We start from the raw sequence: 14,277 nt of genomic DNA, 5'->3' as shown, positions 1-14,277 counted from the left end.
CTTTTGAAGGAAGGCCAAAGTCAATGGGCCAGTTCAAAGTTCTGATGCTCTCTTAGAAAAGTTTTTAAAATTGTCAGTAGTTCAGCAGAAAATCACAGAAGCTCAAGAAGAGCCACCTTGAAGCACACCCTGGGAGGCCAGTGCTAGGAAGCACCACAATTGGCAAAAGGTAGATGCACCCCAAGCCCCACAGTACCTGTTAATTGAAGAATTGGTTCCAGCTGGATGTCTTCATGTTTCAGTGTAGCAGACCCTTGTTCCTTGGTTGTGATGACGAAAGGGAGGACGTCTGGCATGCTCCTGCGGCAGCATTCGAGAGAAGGACTCGGCAGCAATAGATTCTCCTGGATTCAGCTGCCTTTTGTGGTAATGGCGCCTCTTTCTCAGCGCCAAAGAAGAACAAACCGCTCCGGTTGTAAGTTACTTGATCCTTCGGTCCTGGACTCTGGTGAGGGGACTCTGGATGAAGATTTCCTGCTTCTGTAGGGTCCTCTGAATGCCCACAAAGTTTTGGCCGGATTCGTACTTCTGAAGACTATGCACTTGATGGTCAGGGGTCCCCGGGCATTCGGATTCTGCAGCCTTGGAAAGTCACAGCAAGTCGGGGGTTGTGCCAAATGTCCCACCAGCCCCATCGTGGAAGTCGTTCCTTGCACGTCCTCCCAGTCGAAACGAAAACGGGGTCAGCACTGCTGCAGGGCTTCACCGGACACATTGTGGTCCCGGAGGGTGCTGCTGGCATTTCCTCGTGTCTTCTTCCTCAGATGTTGTCCTCCAGTGGTCTACTCTGCCTCTAGTCCCAAAAACCTTGCCTTTTTTAAGCAAGTTCTCACTCATTTACATCCCTTGGGCTGTTAATCACCCAGCAGGGTGGCTGTTCTCCCGGACAGCCAGCCAGCCAATCAGAACTCGGGCACACCTAGAGACAAAGAACAGGGGAGTTTCGGGACCCTACCTCACTTCCTGCCTTTCCAGACACACTGGAACCTGGGCGGGCTTCAGGATTCAAGTCCGATATAGGCAAAATGCACAAAGGACTCAAACCTGATTCAAACAGAGTAAAATCCCAGAAGGAACAAACTGACAAGAAATGGTGAATAAAGAAGACTGGAGCCATTTTGGGAACATGTTCACCCTGGGTACTGTACTGCAGCTGAGAAATCAGCCTCCAGATGCATGGCACAAAGGTAGTAACCAAGAAACTATTCCTACCAGCCATTCAAGTTAGTTAGTGTAACAGAATGTTACATGAGAAGTGGGATAAGGAGTTACTATGTAGACCACCAGCACTCCCCATAGGGTTGTGTGTGCTGGACCCACAAAAGAAAAGTTAAGACAAAAGTAATCTTAATATTCTTGGGTACAGTAGTTCACCCAAGAAAATGTATTTAAACATTAAGAGAAGTCCAAGGGACTCTTCAGTTGTACTGCACACAAGGTGCTGTGTGTTAGCGTGCAAAAAGCAGATGCCTATGCAGTTTACCAGACTCCGTTAAGCAGTGAGAAGCACATAATCCTAGTCAGAAAACACATGAGGGAGTGGGGGGAAAAGTCCCACTCACTCGGGAGTAAAAATGTAAAAGCCCTGTCCAGCAAAAGAGCTGGGGATCTCTAATGTTAAAGGGAATTGGCACAGAAATGAAATTTCTCCCTAACACAGATGAAGAGGGACGGTCATGTTTCAGTGTCCCCCAGCCTGCACTGCCAATGCGCTTGTTCGTTCTCGCAATCTCGGCCCAAATGAGCTTTGCTGGCCTGTGTGCAATCAGGATAATAAAACGCCAACAAGCGCATGAGGCGCAAAGGAGTGCCCAAGCCCTGGAAGGCTCACCGCAATGACTGGCTCACTTGCCGTAGCAAGTCGAATGGTGCTGGAAGGGTTGTGAGAGGTCTGCGCCTCGACCGCCATGCTTGCTGCAGTAAATTATGCCTAAATGACAGCTTCATAGTTTGCTACTTTTTCCATTTCAAAATTCAGCATTTGAGGTGTAAATGAGCAAGAGAGACAGGGCAGGAGGTCCCAGCAAAACACTGACTGCTCAGAACCTTGCCAAGGGACCAGCCTTCTCCCCCTTGTGTCAGCCTCACAGCTCTGTCATCGCTATAATATAGAGCAGTCTGGCCTTTCCTTGTGGTTAAAAACCTGTTTTACTTTAGGATAGATGCTTTCACAGCCCTCATTAGAGAATTGTGCAGATATCTACCAAACAAGGATCATCAGCGCGACATACTTGTGGTGGGTATGTTTAAAAAGACTATCCTCTAGCACACTGTTGAGGAGAATTCTCAGACATTTGCTAATTCCCTTCTACCTTAGAGACCCCCAGCTCTTTTTCCTGGACTTTAGGACTTTTAATTTCTAACCTGGAGAAGAGTGAGACCTTTTTCCCACTCTCTCTCATGTATTTTTCCTTGATTCTTATGATTTTGGAGTCTGACAAACTCCATAGGCATCATCTTTTTACGTTGCGTGACGCAGCACTTCCAGTGCAGTGACACAGGGAAGTCTCTTAGATTACCAAAAGGTTTAAATACTTTCTCTTGGTAAAACTACTGTTTCCAAGAGCAGTGAAGTGAAATTGACTTGCATAATGTAACTTTCTAGACCCAGCACACACTATCTTACAATAGGGTGCTGGAGGAGTTACTTAGTATCCCCTTTGTCTAGTTTCTCATGTAACATTTTTGTGTTACCCTTTCTACAATTAATGGCTGATGGCAGTGGCTTACTTTTTTCTACCATTGAGTGTTTTTACCGGGGGCTGCAATTGCAGCTGCAGTAAGACACCCATGGATGCCCAATTTTGTCAAAATAGCCCCAGTTGTCTTTTTTCGCTATTTCTTGTTGCAAAGGTTGTTCTTGAGATTTACTCTCTGCGCCAAACCAGGTTTGGTCCCTTTTTGTTCTTTTTGTCTTTGACGGGATTCATGGGTGAAGCCCGCATCTGGCTCCAGCGTGTCTGGCAGGGGCAGGAAGTGAGGGTGGTGCCCGAAACTCCCTGTGCTTAATCCCCTTGGTTACAGGAATGCACCCAAAGGTGATTGTCCGGCTGGCTGTCCTCGGAAGACAGCCATCCTGCTGTGTGAGTGACGGCTAGGCTGCAAATGAATGGGAGAAACCTGCATACAAGTTGAGGCTTTTTGCTTGGAAGGCAGAGTTGACCACTGGGCGAAAGAATCCGAAGAACTTGGAAGAGACGCCTGCTGCAACTCCTGGACCGTTGGTTTGCCTGGTGAAGTTCTGCTGCTGTGCTGAAGCTCCGAATTCACCTCAACTAGAGAAGCCCTGCAGAGACGACTTCTCCCCTTGGGTTGGTGGGACCAATCAACCCCAAAGTGAACTCGTCTGGACATCCTCTCGGAGCTGGCTGTACTTCCACTGCTGCTGCAGTAACTGATTTTCCATGGAGAGGAAACCAGATGAAGTGCTTCGCTTTTAAGTCGCACCCGAACTCCAGGAAGGATCCTCTGGACTTTCATGAAGCAGGACCGACCAAGCCTGAGTGCTGGACCCAGATGTAAGGAAAGTCCAAAAAGGTATCCGAGAACTGCGGTGGTGCTATGTGCGAGAGTCGTGAGGAGCTGAAACCGCAAAGTGCAGCTGATCTGAAGTTTGCCCATTGCTGCCGCCGACCTTCCATTCGTAGTGCAGTAGTCCCTAGACGTCCTCCCTCTTGTTCCCATGACTGAGGCCCAGGAACGCAGGATCTGCAGACCTACATAGGAACAGAAGTGCAGCTGGATCCAGTTTTCTTCTAACCAAAGGTACTGTAAACCTAAGAGGACTTACCTCTTGTTGTGTAGCCTTGCTAGCTCTCAGTTGAGACGTGTCTTGGTTGCCATTGCAGAGTTGCTTGCAGCTTTGCCTTCTTGTGGCCCTTCAAGTGATCTTATTTCTACAAATGTTTCTAAAAGCAGTGTGTAAGACTTTTACTTACCTACAAGAAGATCCTCGGCTCCCCTAGACTTTGCTCAATTAACATTGGCTGTCCTGGCCCCCTGAGAGACTCTTCTTACCTCTGACTTTGTGCTTTTGGCCTTTCTTCCAGGACAGGGTAAATTTACTTTGCATTGGAGGGTTCAAAAAGTACTTAACAGTTTATGAATTATTTAACCTTTGTTTTATTCCCATATCTAATCTTTTACACCAAACTCAGTATTGCTCTAAATGTGCCAGTGGTAAATCAATGTCCACAGTAACCTTGCTATTTAAGTCACCTGAGGGTTTAGGAAGTGTCTGTGTGCCATCCCCAATGGTTATCATCTCATTAGCTACACTTAAACGTAAGTGTAGGGTGGTTCAGCGGAAATGGAGGACTTATTGCTCATCCTTTGACAAGCTGGCCTGCCGCCTACTCCAAAGTCAATACAGACTCTGTCCAAATCAAGAAGAGAGGCCACATTCAAGCCTGCGTTTCTGCAGCATCGAACAACTCAGCCGAACTCTTTAAAATCTGTAAGGAGTTGGCCAACCTTGCTGCAGTCTTCACCCCTCTTCTCGCCTCACATGCTCTTTGCAATGCCCTTGCCTCTCAATTCATCTCTAAAACCCAGGCCATCTTGCTCTCTTCCGCTCCGCCTCCTCTCCCCTCTCCTTCTCTGCTTGTTGACTCTCCTTCAACTACCCCCTCCCTCTTTCTCCTCCTTTCTCCCCTGGTGAGGTCGTTGACAAGTCCGACCTATGAGATCCTCATCAAAACAGGTCCATCCCTGTTCCTCAAACCATTAAAGACAACATCGATACCCTTGCTCCGGCCCTTGCAGATTTATGCAACCTCTCCTTTGCCTCTGGATCTTTCCCCTCCCCTCTGAGGCACTCCCTTGTACATCCTTTTCTCAAGAAACCCACAAATGATCCTTCTTGTCCTGCTAACTATCGCCCAATTTCCATTACTCACTTTTTGGGTAAGCTCCTGGAAAAGATGGCCATCTCGCAGCTTAACCTTCATTCCGATTCTGTTGGTTCTCTCCATGACCACCAATCTGGCCTCGGAGCTGCCAGAAGCACGGAAACTGCGCTCTCGAACATTCGTGAAGACCTGCTTTCCAACCTTGACTCTAATATTCCCTCTATCCTCATCCTACTTGATCTCTCCTCTGCCTTTGACAAGGTCAACTATACCACCCTACTCAATCATCTCCGTGACAACCTGGGTATCACTGATCAAGCTCTGGCCTGGCTGACCTCTTTCCTCTCTGATCGTCCCTCCCAGGTACAACTTGGTACCTTCCTATCTTCTATCTGCCTCTCTACTTGTGGTGTTCTCCAGGGGTCTAACCTCTCGTCTTGGCTCTTCAACTAATACCTGGCAACTCTTGCCTATTGCATTTCCATTTTCTGCTCAAATTTCCAGTGCTATGCTGATGACTCCCAATTCATTTTAAGGCTTCAATCAGCCACCTCCTCACCTTCCCTCATTTCTGATTGCCTAATCGCCATTAAAAATGAGTGTGTCGCCATCTATCTTTGTCTAATGCCAACAAGACTGAGATCCTCCTAATTGGTGCACCTTCACCATCCTTTCCCCTCACTCTCTGGCCGGCCTCCTTTTGGCCCTCTCCTACCCCTACCTGCGAGGCTAAGAACCTCAGGGTTCCCTTTGACTCCACACTTTCCTTCTCCGCACACATCTGCGATGTCTCTAAAACGTCAAATTTCTTACTGCATCTCCTTAGAGGTAATCTAACTTTCTTCTCCTTCCCCCCCCAGGAGCTCACTGTCTCTCAAGCTCTGGTTCTCTCTAGGTTGAACTACTGTAACAGCCTCTTTCTAAATCTACCTGCCTCCACTCTCCGCCCTTTACAACTAATCCAGAACAGGACTACGAGACTTGTCCTTGGCCTCAAGCCCTGGGATTGTATCTCTCCAGCTCTGAAATCCCTTCATTGGCTCCCAGTGGATGCAAGGATTACATTTAAAACCCTCTGCATTGCACACAAGCCTTTCTGGGGCCTGGGTCCAAAATACCTTCAACTATCCCTCCGTAAATACCTCCCCTCTCGAGCCCTTCGCTCCTCTTCTTCCAACTCCCTCTGGGTCAGTCGTTTTTCAAAGAAAAGAGCTGGGGGCAGATTTGTCTTCGGCTGGGGTCTCCCTTTGGAACAGCCTCTCTGCCACCTTGAAACTTGAGGAGAACCATCTTCGGTTCTGGAAGCAGCTCAAGACCTTACTCTTCGCTTCTGCCTTTGCCCCTCTTCTCCCTTGCTGATCTGCTTTCTCTCTCGGCACCGTGCACCTGTCCACCCTCTGTTCTTCGGGCCCAGGTACCTGGTAAACCTGTCTCCCTCCTGCACTGCCTCCGGGCCACTCTTTGCAATGGGGTCTGTATCTGTACCCATACATTCCCCCATCCACTTTTCTTCTGCACATATCAGATGCATCCTATCTGACTAATCTGTCACTTTGCCACTTGCTGGCTGCACTACCACAATTTGTCGCCTTTGTTTTTATTTTTACATATTTATTCTGTTCTCTCCTCTGTGCCGCTCTTCCCTCTTCTCCCCCCTTCCATGTACTTACCCCTTTTTCCTTCCCCATGCAATTGCACGCTCTTAATGTCACTAGGCCTAGTGAGATCGTTGTTGTTGTTCTCCCCTGTTCCCCTCCCTTTTTGCCTGGTCGCGCTCTTAAAAACTTGTGTATGAGTACGATGTAAATAAAACTTTATTTCATTAGAGAAACTAAGTGGGTTTTGAAGTGTATTTTAAAGTGTTACATGTTTTGCTCCCTTCTAAAGAAGGCTTATACAACTGACTGTTAAATTAATAATTGTTTAATCAAGAAACCTTGAGTCTAAGCATTTATTTGAATAACTGTCACTGTGAAACTCTGTTACAACCTTACAGCTCACATTGACCCCTCTTGAAATAAGCCTGGCTGCTCAATCACTGTACAAACTTGTGTAGTACATGCTTATACCCCTATACTTGCACCTGGGTCCATCTGAGGCCGTTCAACAGGCAGTGTGTTGGGACCATATCATGGTGAAAGGCGCTATACAAATGATTGGTGAAATTAGATGAAACACTGTCAATCTAATGGGAGATTTGCATCTTGCAAATGTGACCTTGCTCTTATCTTTCTCACCACAGAGCGAGAATGAAGAAAACGTGCTCATCTGCCTGAGGATTATAATTGAACTGCACAAACAGTTCAGGCCACCAATCACTCAAGAGGTGGGTCATTTATATTGAAGTATTTGATCTCATGCATATTTGGTTCCTTCATCAACATTGCAGTTGTAAACCATTGGAGTTTCTACAAATAATTACTGCTTTCAATTTCACATATTAATATATTGAGGTGGATGTTTGATGAGCATTCATGATTGTATTTCTTTTCCTAGATACATCACTTTTTGGATTTTGTGAAACAGATTTACAAGGAGCTGCCTAAAGTTGTGGTATGTAACGTCTTGCTTAAAGTGCTTTTGTGTTTGCATTGAGGACTGGTGGCAGTGGTTTCGTTTTGAACTACCAAGGTTTGCATTCACAGCGACAGAATTGGGAACATTAGCCTGCGTCGCATCTAGATGCAATTGTGAATATTGGCATGTCCACTCTTAGCTAGAATTGTGAACGTTGGCCTGCGTCGCATCTAGATAGGTTTTGATTGAAGGATAGCATGCCCGCGCCCAGATGAAACTTGAAGGTTAGCATGTGCCGCACTTAGAACTGTGAACACCAGCCTGCACCCCTCCTGGATAAGATTGTGAATGTTAGCATGCCCACACCTAGATAGAACTCTGAACATTGGCCTGCGCCGCTTCTAGATAAGACTGTGAAGGCCAACATGCTAAAAGTCAGGAACCCACTAACCAATGTAACCTCAAACTCTGCATACTTATCTCCCTCAAAAGCTCGCACAACCATCTCTCGCACCACAAGCCGCACGCTCTTCACAACACTGCAACAAAACATAAGCTGGAGCAACATAACACGCGGACTGACATTGATCCAATACCTGCACCAAAGCTCAGTATCTGGTGTATACTGAGCTGAAGCTGCCAACGGAACACCACTCCTCTCACTATCCTACTCCCTTTTCACCTTACTAACCCATCCCACCTTATCGTTTACAGATCCGCCAGAGCGCCTGGGGACCAATTCCAGTGGTGACGGTGCGCGGTACAAATACCTTTAACATTGACATCTGGGATTACCAACAGGCTTGCAATACTCAGTTTTCTTTATTTACGGAGTTAAATTGGCATTTTTTGTTGTCATAAAGTTTACTGAGATTTTCAGATATGAAAACATAGAACTCAATGTTTTTCTACACTGCCTACCCTCCCATCTCACCCATCTGTACACTGGGACCCCGCATTTGCCACATCTATACCTACATATAGGATACATATCAAGCTCCATGATATTCTGTCCCAAACCAATGACCTGTATGCAATTGGTTGCTCTCATAATTTGGTCTTCCAATTCCAGATGTTTGCCTTGGCATGCCCTTTGCTTGTAGATTATACTTTCAATATCCCTACAAGCAACACATCAATGCTTGCTCTGCTATTCCACCAATCATCAGAATGATGGCTACAATATCTTCTGTCACATGTTGAAAAATTAGTCAGGTATCACATGTTGAAACATGTGATACCTGACTAATTCTATACATGTTGCATTGATTTGATAACTTGTTGTGTCTTGATGACATTACTTTCTAGTGTGGATCTCTCGGGTAGAGTGAAACATCTGTTTAATTGTGAATTTAGGTCATGCCTAAATTGCAAATTCTGGTAAAACTGTTTCCCCTCCAGATGCAGTCTTCACGCAGTTCCTGGAATGACTTCAAAAATCCATCCTTTATTCCATCTCCCACTTACCACATCCCAAGAGTGGGGGTTTTCCATAGCTCCTGCAAGGCATTGCTGCCCTACAGGGTGCCGCTGAGATCTTCTAGTGAGTTCCTTCCAGGAGTGCACTATGAACACTCTGGTGAGGGAGAAGAAGCATCTTCAGGTTCCGCTATACAATATCTGCATCTAAGTATCGGGTACCCATTCTGAGTCTATCCACTTTTATTGCTGTCATGCCTATCCCCAAGAATTCAATTGTTGGCAACTGTCATGTGTTGCTGTTAGGCAAAGTTTGTATGCAGTACCCTCTGGGAACACTACCAACTAAGACTACGTATAGGCAACCCAACCTTTGTTATAACCTTTACAGTTTTGGTAGCGTGTTGAGCAGCCAGGCTTATCTCAAGAGGGGAAATGTGAGCTGTAGTGGAGTTGCACAAAGATTCACAGTTACAGGTATTCAAATAAACTCTTAAACTCAAGGTTTCTTGCATTAACAATTAATAATGTATCAGTCAGTTATAAAGCTTTCTTCAGAAGGGAGCAATAGAATAGTAATTCACAAATATACTTCAATACTGTACACTCTGAGTTTCTGGATCAGACAAGGCCGTTTTGGGATGTCCCACAGACACAACCTTCACCCACAGGTGACTTCAGTAACAAGGGTAATGGGGACATTAATATCTTACTGTTAGCATTCAGAATACTCTTTAAAAAGTAAGTAAAAGGCAAACGTTATAAGAACACAAGAAATTACAAATAGTCATAAGCAGGGCAAATACTTTCAGATAGCACTAGAAGAGTCATTCAATTCAATAGGCTAAGCCCCAAAGTCAATAGACCAAAGTCTTTGTATAGGATGCAGCATTCAGGTAAGTAAATGGAAAAGTATTTGCACAAGTTCTTAGGAGTCTTTGATAAAAAGAAGAATCAAATGTAGTGCCACAAGCTGATTAGACTTGTGAGTTGCAGAAGTTCCACGCACTTCCACAGTAAGAGGTAAGTTCTCTTAGGCTAGTTTTACAGTACCTTAGTAAAGAAGAAAAAGATGCAGCTGAAGACTTCTGTTCCTGTACAGCTCTGCATATCTCGCTGTTCCTGGGCCTCAGTCGTGGGGACAAGAGGGAGGACGTTGGGGGACTCTGCACTGTACTGGCACCATCAAAGCTGGCAAGCTGCAAACTTTACTTTCAGTGGCTGTTTCGCGTTTCAGCTCCTTGCGGTACAGCAAATGGCAAAAAGCGCAGTTCCTAGCTGTCAAGGTGGACTTTATTCACATCTGAGGTCCCGCACTCAACTGAGGGGGGTCAGGCTTGGTCAGTCCTGCTTCGTGGGAGTCCGGAGGAACTTCCAAAAGCTTTAGGCCAGCTTACAAGCAACGCACACTATCTGGTGGCCCTCTCCCTGGCTCTACATTTTCCTGCAGCAACTCTGAGCAAATTCAATCAGCTCCGAGATGGGTGTCCAGGTGGCTTACTTGGGAGTTGGTTGGTCCCACCAACTCAAAGGGAGAAGTCGTCCTTGCAGGGCTTCTCTGTCGATGCGAACTTGGCGATTCAGACCTGCAGCAGGGCTTCACCGGGCAAACCAACAGTCCAGGAGTTGCAGCAGACGTTCTCTTTAAGCTCTTCTTCGGTTCCTTCGTCCAGTGGTCGACTCTGCCTCCCAAGCCAAGAGACTTGCCTTTTTATTCAGTTCTCTCCCATTCATTCCAGCCTAGCTGCCACTCACCCACCTGTGTGGCTGTCCTTGCCGGACAGTCAGCCTGCCAATCACCACAGAGTGCAGTTGGGTCTCCTAGTAGACTTAGCACAGTGAGTTTCGGGCACCTACCTCACTTCCTGCCTACCCAGACACTCAAGAGCCAGAGGCGGGTTTCAATCCTGAACCCCGCCAAAGGCAAATGAACAAAGAGACCAAAACTGGTTTGGCGCGCAGAGAAAAACTCTAGAAGGACCTTTTCACAAAGACATGGCGAAAAAAGACCGGGCACCATTTTAACAAGGATGGCTGAACGCCATTTTGAAAAAGATTGCTCCTGCGGTTAACGTTACCGGGTCCGCGAACGGTCGCTGTGAATGCAAACCTTGGTAGTTCAAAACGAAACCACTGCCACCAGTCAGTCAATTGAGGAAAGGGTAACATAAAACATGTTACGTGAGCATTTAGACACAGGTGATACTAAGTAACCCCTCCAGCACTCTATTATAAGATGGGGTGTGCTGGGTCTAGCAAGTACAATAAGTAAAGTCAGTTTCACTTTACTGCTCTGAGAAACGGTCGTTTTTCCCAGAGGAGCTATTTAAACCTTGGGAAATCTAAAACACTTCCCTGTGCCACTGCACTGAAGGTGCTGTGTGACACAATTGTTAAGGATGATGCCTATGGAGTTTGTCAGACTTCATAACCAAAAAGAAACAGAGGTAAAATTCACACAAAAATGCATGAGTGGGAAAAAGGGTCTCACTCTCTCCAGGTTAAAAAAATCAAGTCCTCAAAATCCAGCAAAGTTGCTGGGGGTCTCTAAGGTGGAGGGAATTAGCACATTTTTGAGAATTCTCCCTAACAACCGTTAAATATATTATAACTAGAAACCTTGAGTGCAGGTGTTATTTGGATATTTGTATAGGTGGATTTCATTACTACAGCTCTACAGCTCACATTTACCCCTCTTGAGAAGTCTGGCTCCTCCATCTCACTACCAACAGATCTATACCAATAGGTAGGTTACCTAAAACCAAGAGGACCAGGGTTGTGTTGTCGCCCCCATGGTTACCACATCAATTCTTGCCTAACAGGAAGCTACACTGGTCTTTCTATTCAATGTTCCCCTTCACAATATATGTGATGGTGGCATATTTGAGCTCAGTACATACTTTAATAAACCTCTTTTGCCTAGGTACACAAACCAGGGCAGATTTGCGGACGGGGCAAGCACTTCTTGTGCCGGAGGGCTATGCACAGATACTGCTTGCTAACTAGTCTCTGCAAAGCATGCGAAACCAAATGGATTCAAAAGCCCTTTTAGGTGCACATAACTTTCACAGTAGTCTTTCTGGTGCTTGCACCTGTTTGTAATCACATGTACCCATCTACCACTATGTCAAGGTATATCACAAAACACATTGCTCTGACGCTAACACAACCTGCTCTCAAGCCAGTTTAATTACAGAAACCACACAATCTGCAGGCGTAGACACAGAGTCATTGTGGGAACCTGCACACTTAGGGTAGGTATATGACAGGAACAGCCTGGTTAGTGTCTACTTTGGAAGAAAACAACTTGATAAACTCCATACTAGATGGTGAAATAAGCATGCAACTTGAATGAGGTTCACGTGCCAGGTAGACTCTTTGTGGGCAAGTAACCTTTGTATTGGCTAATGACCGCAAAACGCGTATGTGGTTGTCTGCATCCGAGAGTGGTTTGTCTTGGGTTGAGCAAGCTATGTATAAAATAGAGCTGCCCTATAAGACTTAGACAATTTTCTGGAGCAAAAAGCATGCATATGAGCTACTTCGCATACCAACAATGCATCGTTCAGGGACTTTGAACTGAAGGTGACCTTCCAGTAATAGCTAGTAGGTGCCATTGTGGCATATGTGGCTTAGCTAAAATGCCCCATTCGACTCACATTTCATGCTTTTTTTGACTCCACCACAATATTCATAGTGTTTTGTAAACATATGCTAATGCTCCAACCACAAGGATGTCGGACTATACCGCACTGATGATCCCTAATGAGGGTGAAACGCGTATGTGTGGGTCTTCATCTTTGAGAGCTGTCTTGCTCTATAGACACAAACGGCTTTCTGCAATAACAAACATGCTTTTGCAATCGCATACCCACAATGTTTTGCTCATTTGCTCTGAGCTGGAGTTGAAAAGACATTCGGCTTCCACATTTCTGGTAGAAGGATTATTTTCATGTTTTTTTCAAACCCACAAGAACATTGATAGCCTTTGATATAGATTTCACTTTTGCCTGATGTGTTTTGATAAAATAGGATATTTTTGTACTTGCATGTGTGTACCGGTTTTCAGCTGCTCTAGTTAAATGTACTCTTCCAGAGTCTAATCCTTGCTGCTCAGTCACAAGAACTGTGAGAATTTGGTTAGACTTTTGTGGTCCACTTAATTTGGATTCTCTGAACCCCTCTCAAATGTTTGGCCTGAAACACCCTCTTAACCAGGATTGATAGCGGTGCTCTTGTAAACCTTTGCTGAGGTGTTGGGGCAGAATTCTGTTTTTGAGGGCTCGGCAGTCCCTATTGGATCCCTAGTTTTTTTTTTTTGTGTGCTTTTTACTCCCTTTTCTGGGGATTTATTTATTTTGCTGATTAGAGGCACCCTCTACATCCGATTTTTTTTTTTTTTTGCAACATAGATTTGTATTGAAAGTTCGATGGGTACATAACAAGATGTGACATAAGATCAAAGACACAATTAACATCGAAATGTCATTTTGTAAGAATGTCAAATAAGCAAATCCCGCGACAAAGGACCAAAACAAAACTGAAAAGAAAAAGGTCTTCCAGAATCGTGCACGGGTGATCCGTGCGGCCATCAGCAATTTTATTTATTTATTGGACATTTGTATGGCACCTATACACAAGTGACATATCAGGTTTGCCTTGGGGTCTGTCATTGGAAGCGTGCCATCCCTAAATGGGAGGGTCGGTGGGCACATGGGGAGCAGGCTGCCCGTGATCTCCTTAATTTTTTATTCAGATCTCTTGCCAATAGGTCTGTATGATTGGGCAGTGCCACCACATGTGGGTTAAGTCTCCTAGTTGTCCGCATCCATGCGACCAGTGGTCAGGATAGTCGTGGTGAATTGTATGTAAACGCTTAGGGGGATAAATACCATCGGAAACATAGTTTTAGGGCTCCTTCCTTAATGAGTGCATTGAGAGCTCTTATGCGCCTGGGCCCATATTTTCAGCCATGACTACTCCGGAATGTCCAGTCCCAGCTCCCTCTCCCAGCACAGCATATATGGGAAATGTTCCCCTTGAGATGTATGTTTGGTAAGAATTGATGTAGTAACACTGTGTGAGATTATACACAACACTTATCTGCTTGGTATTAGGTAACCCCCCTTTTGGGGGTATAGGCCTGTACTACACAAGTTGGTAGTGTGAATGAGCAGCCAGGCTTATTGCAAGATGGGTAAGTGTGTGGTGTAGAGCTGTAGCAATGAAAATTCGCAAATGCAAGTAGCCAAGTAACACTTGAACTCAAGGTTTCAGTTATAAATTGTTATTTATTTATATCAGTTTTAAAAAAAGCGTTCTTTAAAAAGGGCAAGATTTAGATATATAACAAACAATATACTTAAAAATACTTTTTCAGAATCGGCACAAGTTATTAGATACTCTTTAGAGATGCTTTTTACACACTTCCGACTCCCGGAGGTGACTTCATTCACAAAGACAGTAATTGCATTTATATATCACTAGTTAT

At 45.2% G+C, this 14,277-nt stretch overlaps 1 protein-coding gene across 8 annotated transcripts in view; it reads left to right on the top strand.

Annotated features, from left to right (window-relative positions):
- TRRAP (transformation/transcription domain associated protein) overlaps positions 1-14,277 on the top strand; it is a 2,065,012-nt gene that overhangs the window by 139,079 nt on the left and 1,911,656 nt on the right. For all 8 annotated transcript variants that reach the window (XM_069647248.1, XM_069647247.1, XM_069647244.1 and 5 more), the window contains exons 6-7: positions 7,093-7,176; positions 7,347-7,403. In XM_069647248.1, coding sequence (XP_069503349.1) covers positions 7,093-7,176; positions 7,347-7,403 — 141 coding nt within the window. The remainder of the gene's footprint in view (positions 1-7,092; positions 7,177-7,346; positions 7,404-14,277) is intronic.

The sequence above is a fragment of the Ambystoma mexicanum genome, chromosome 2q (assembly GCF_040938575.1).
Source record: "Ambystoma mexicanum isolate Mex_15411 chromosome 2q, UKY_AmexF1_1, whole genome shotgun sequence".
In the NCBI taxonomy this organism is placed as follows: Eukaryota; Metazoa; Chordata; class Amphibia; order Caudata; family Ambystomatidae; genus Ambystoma; species Ambystoma mexicanum.
Note: the sequence above shows the minus strand (reverse complement) of the source record. Positions and strands in the feature narration are given on the sequence as shown.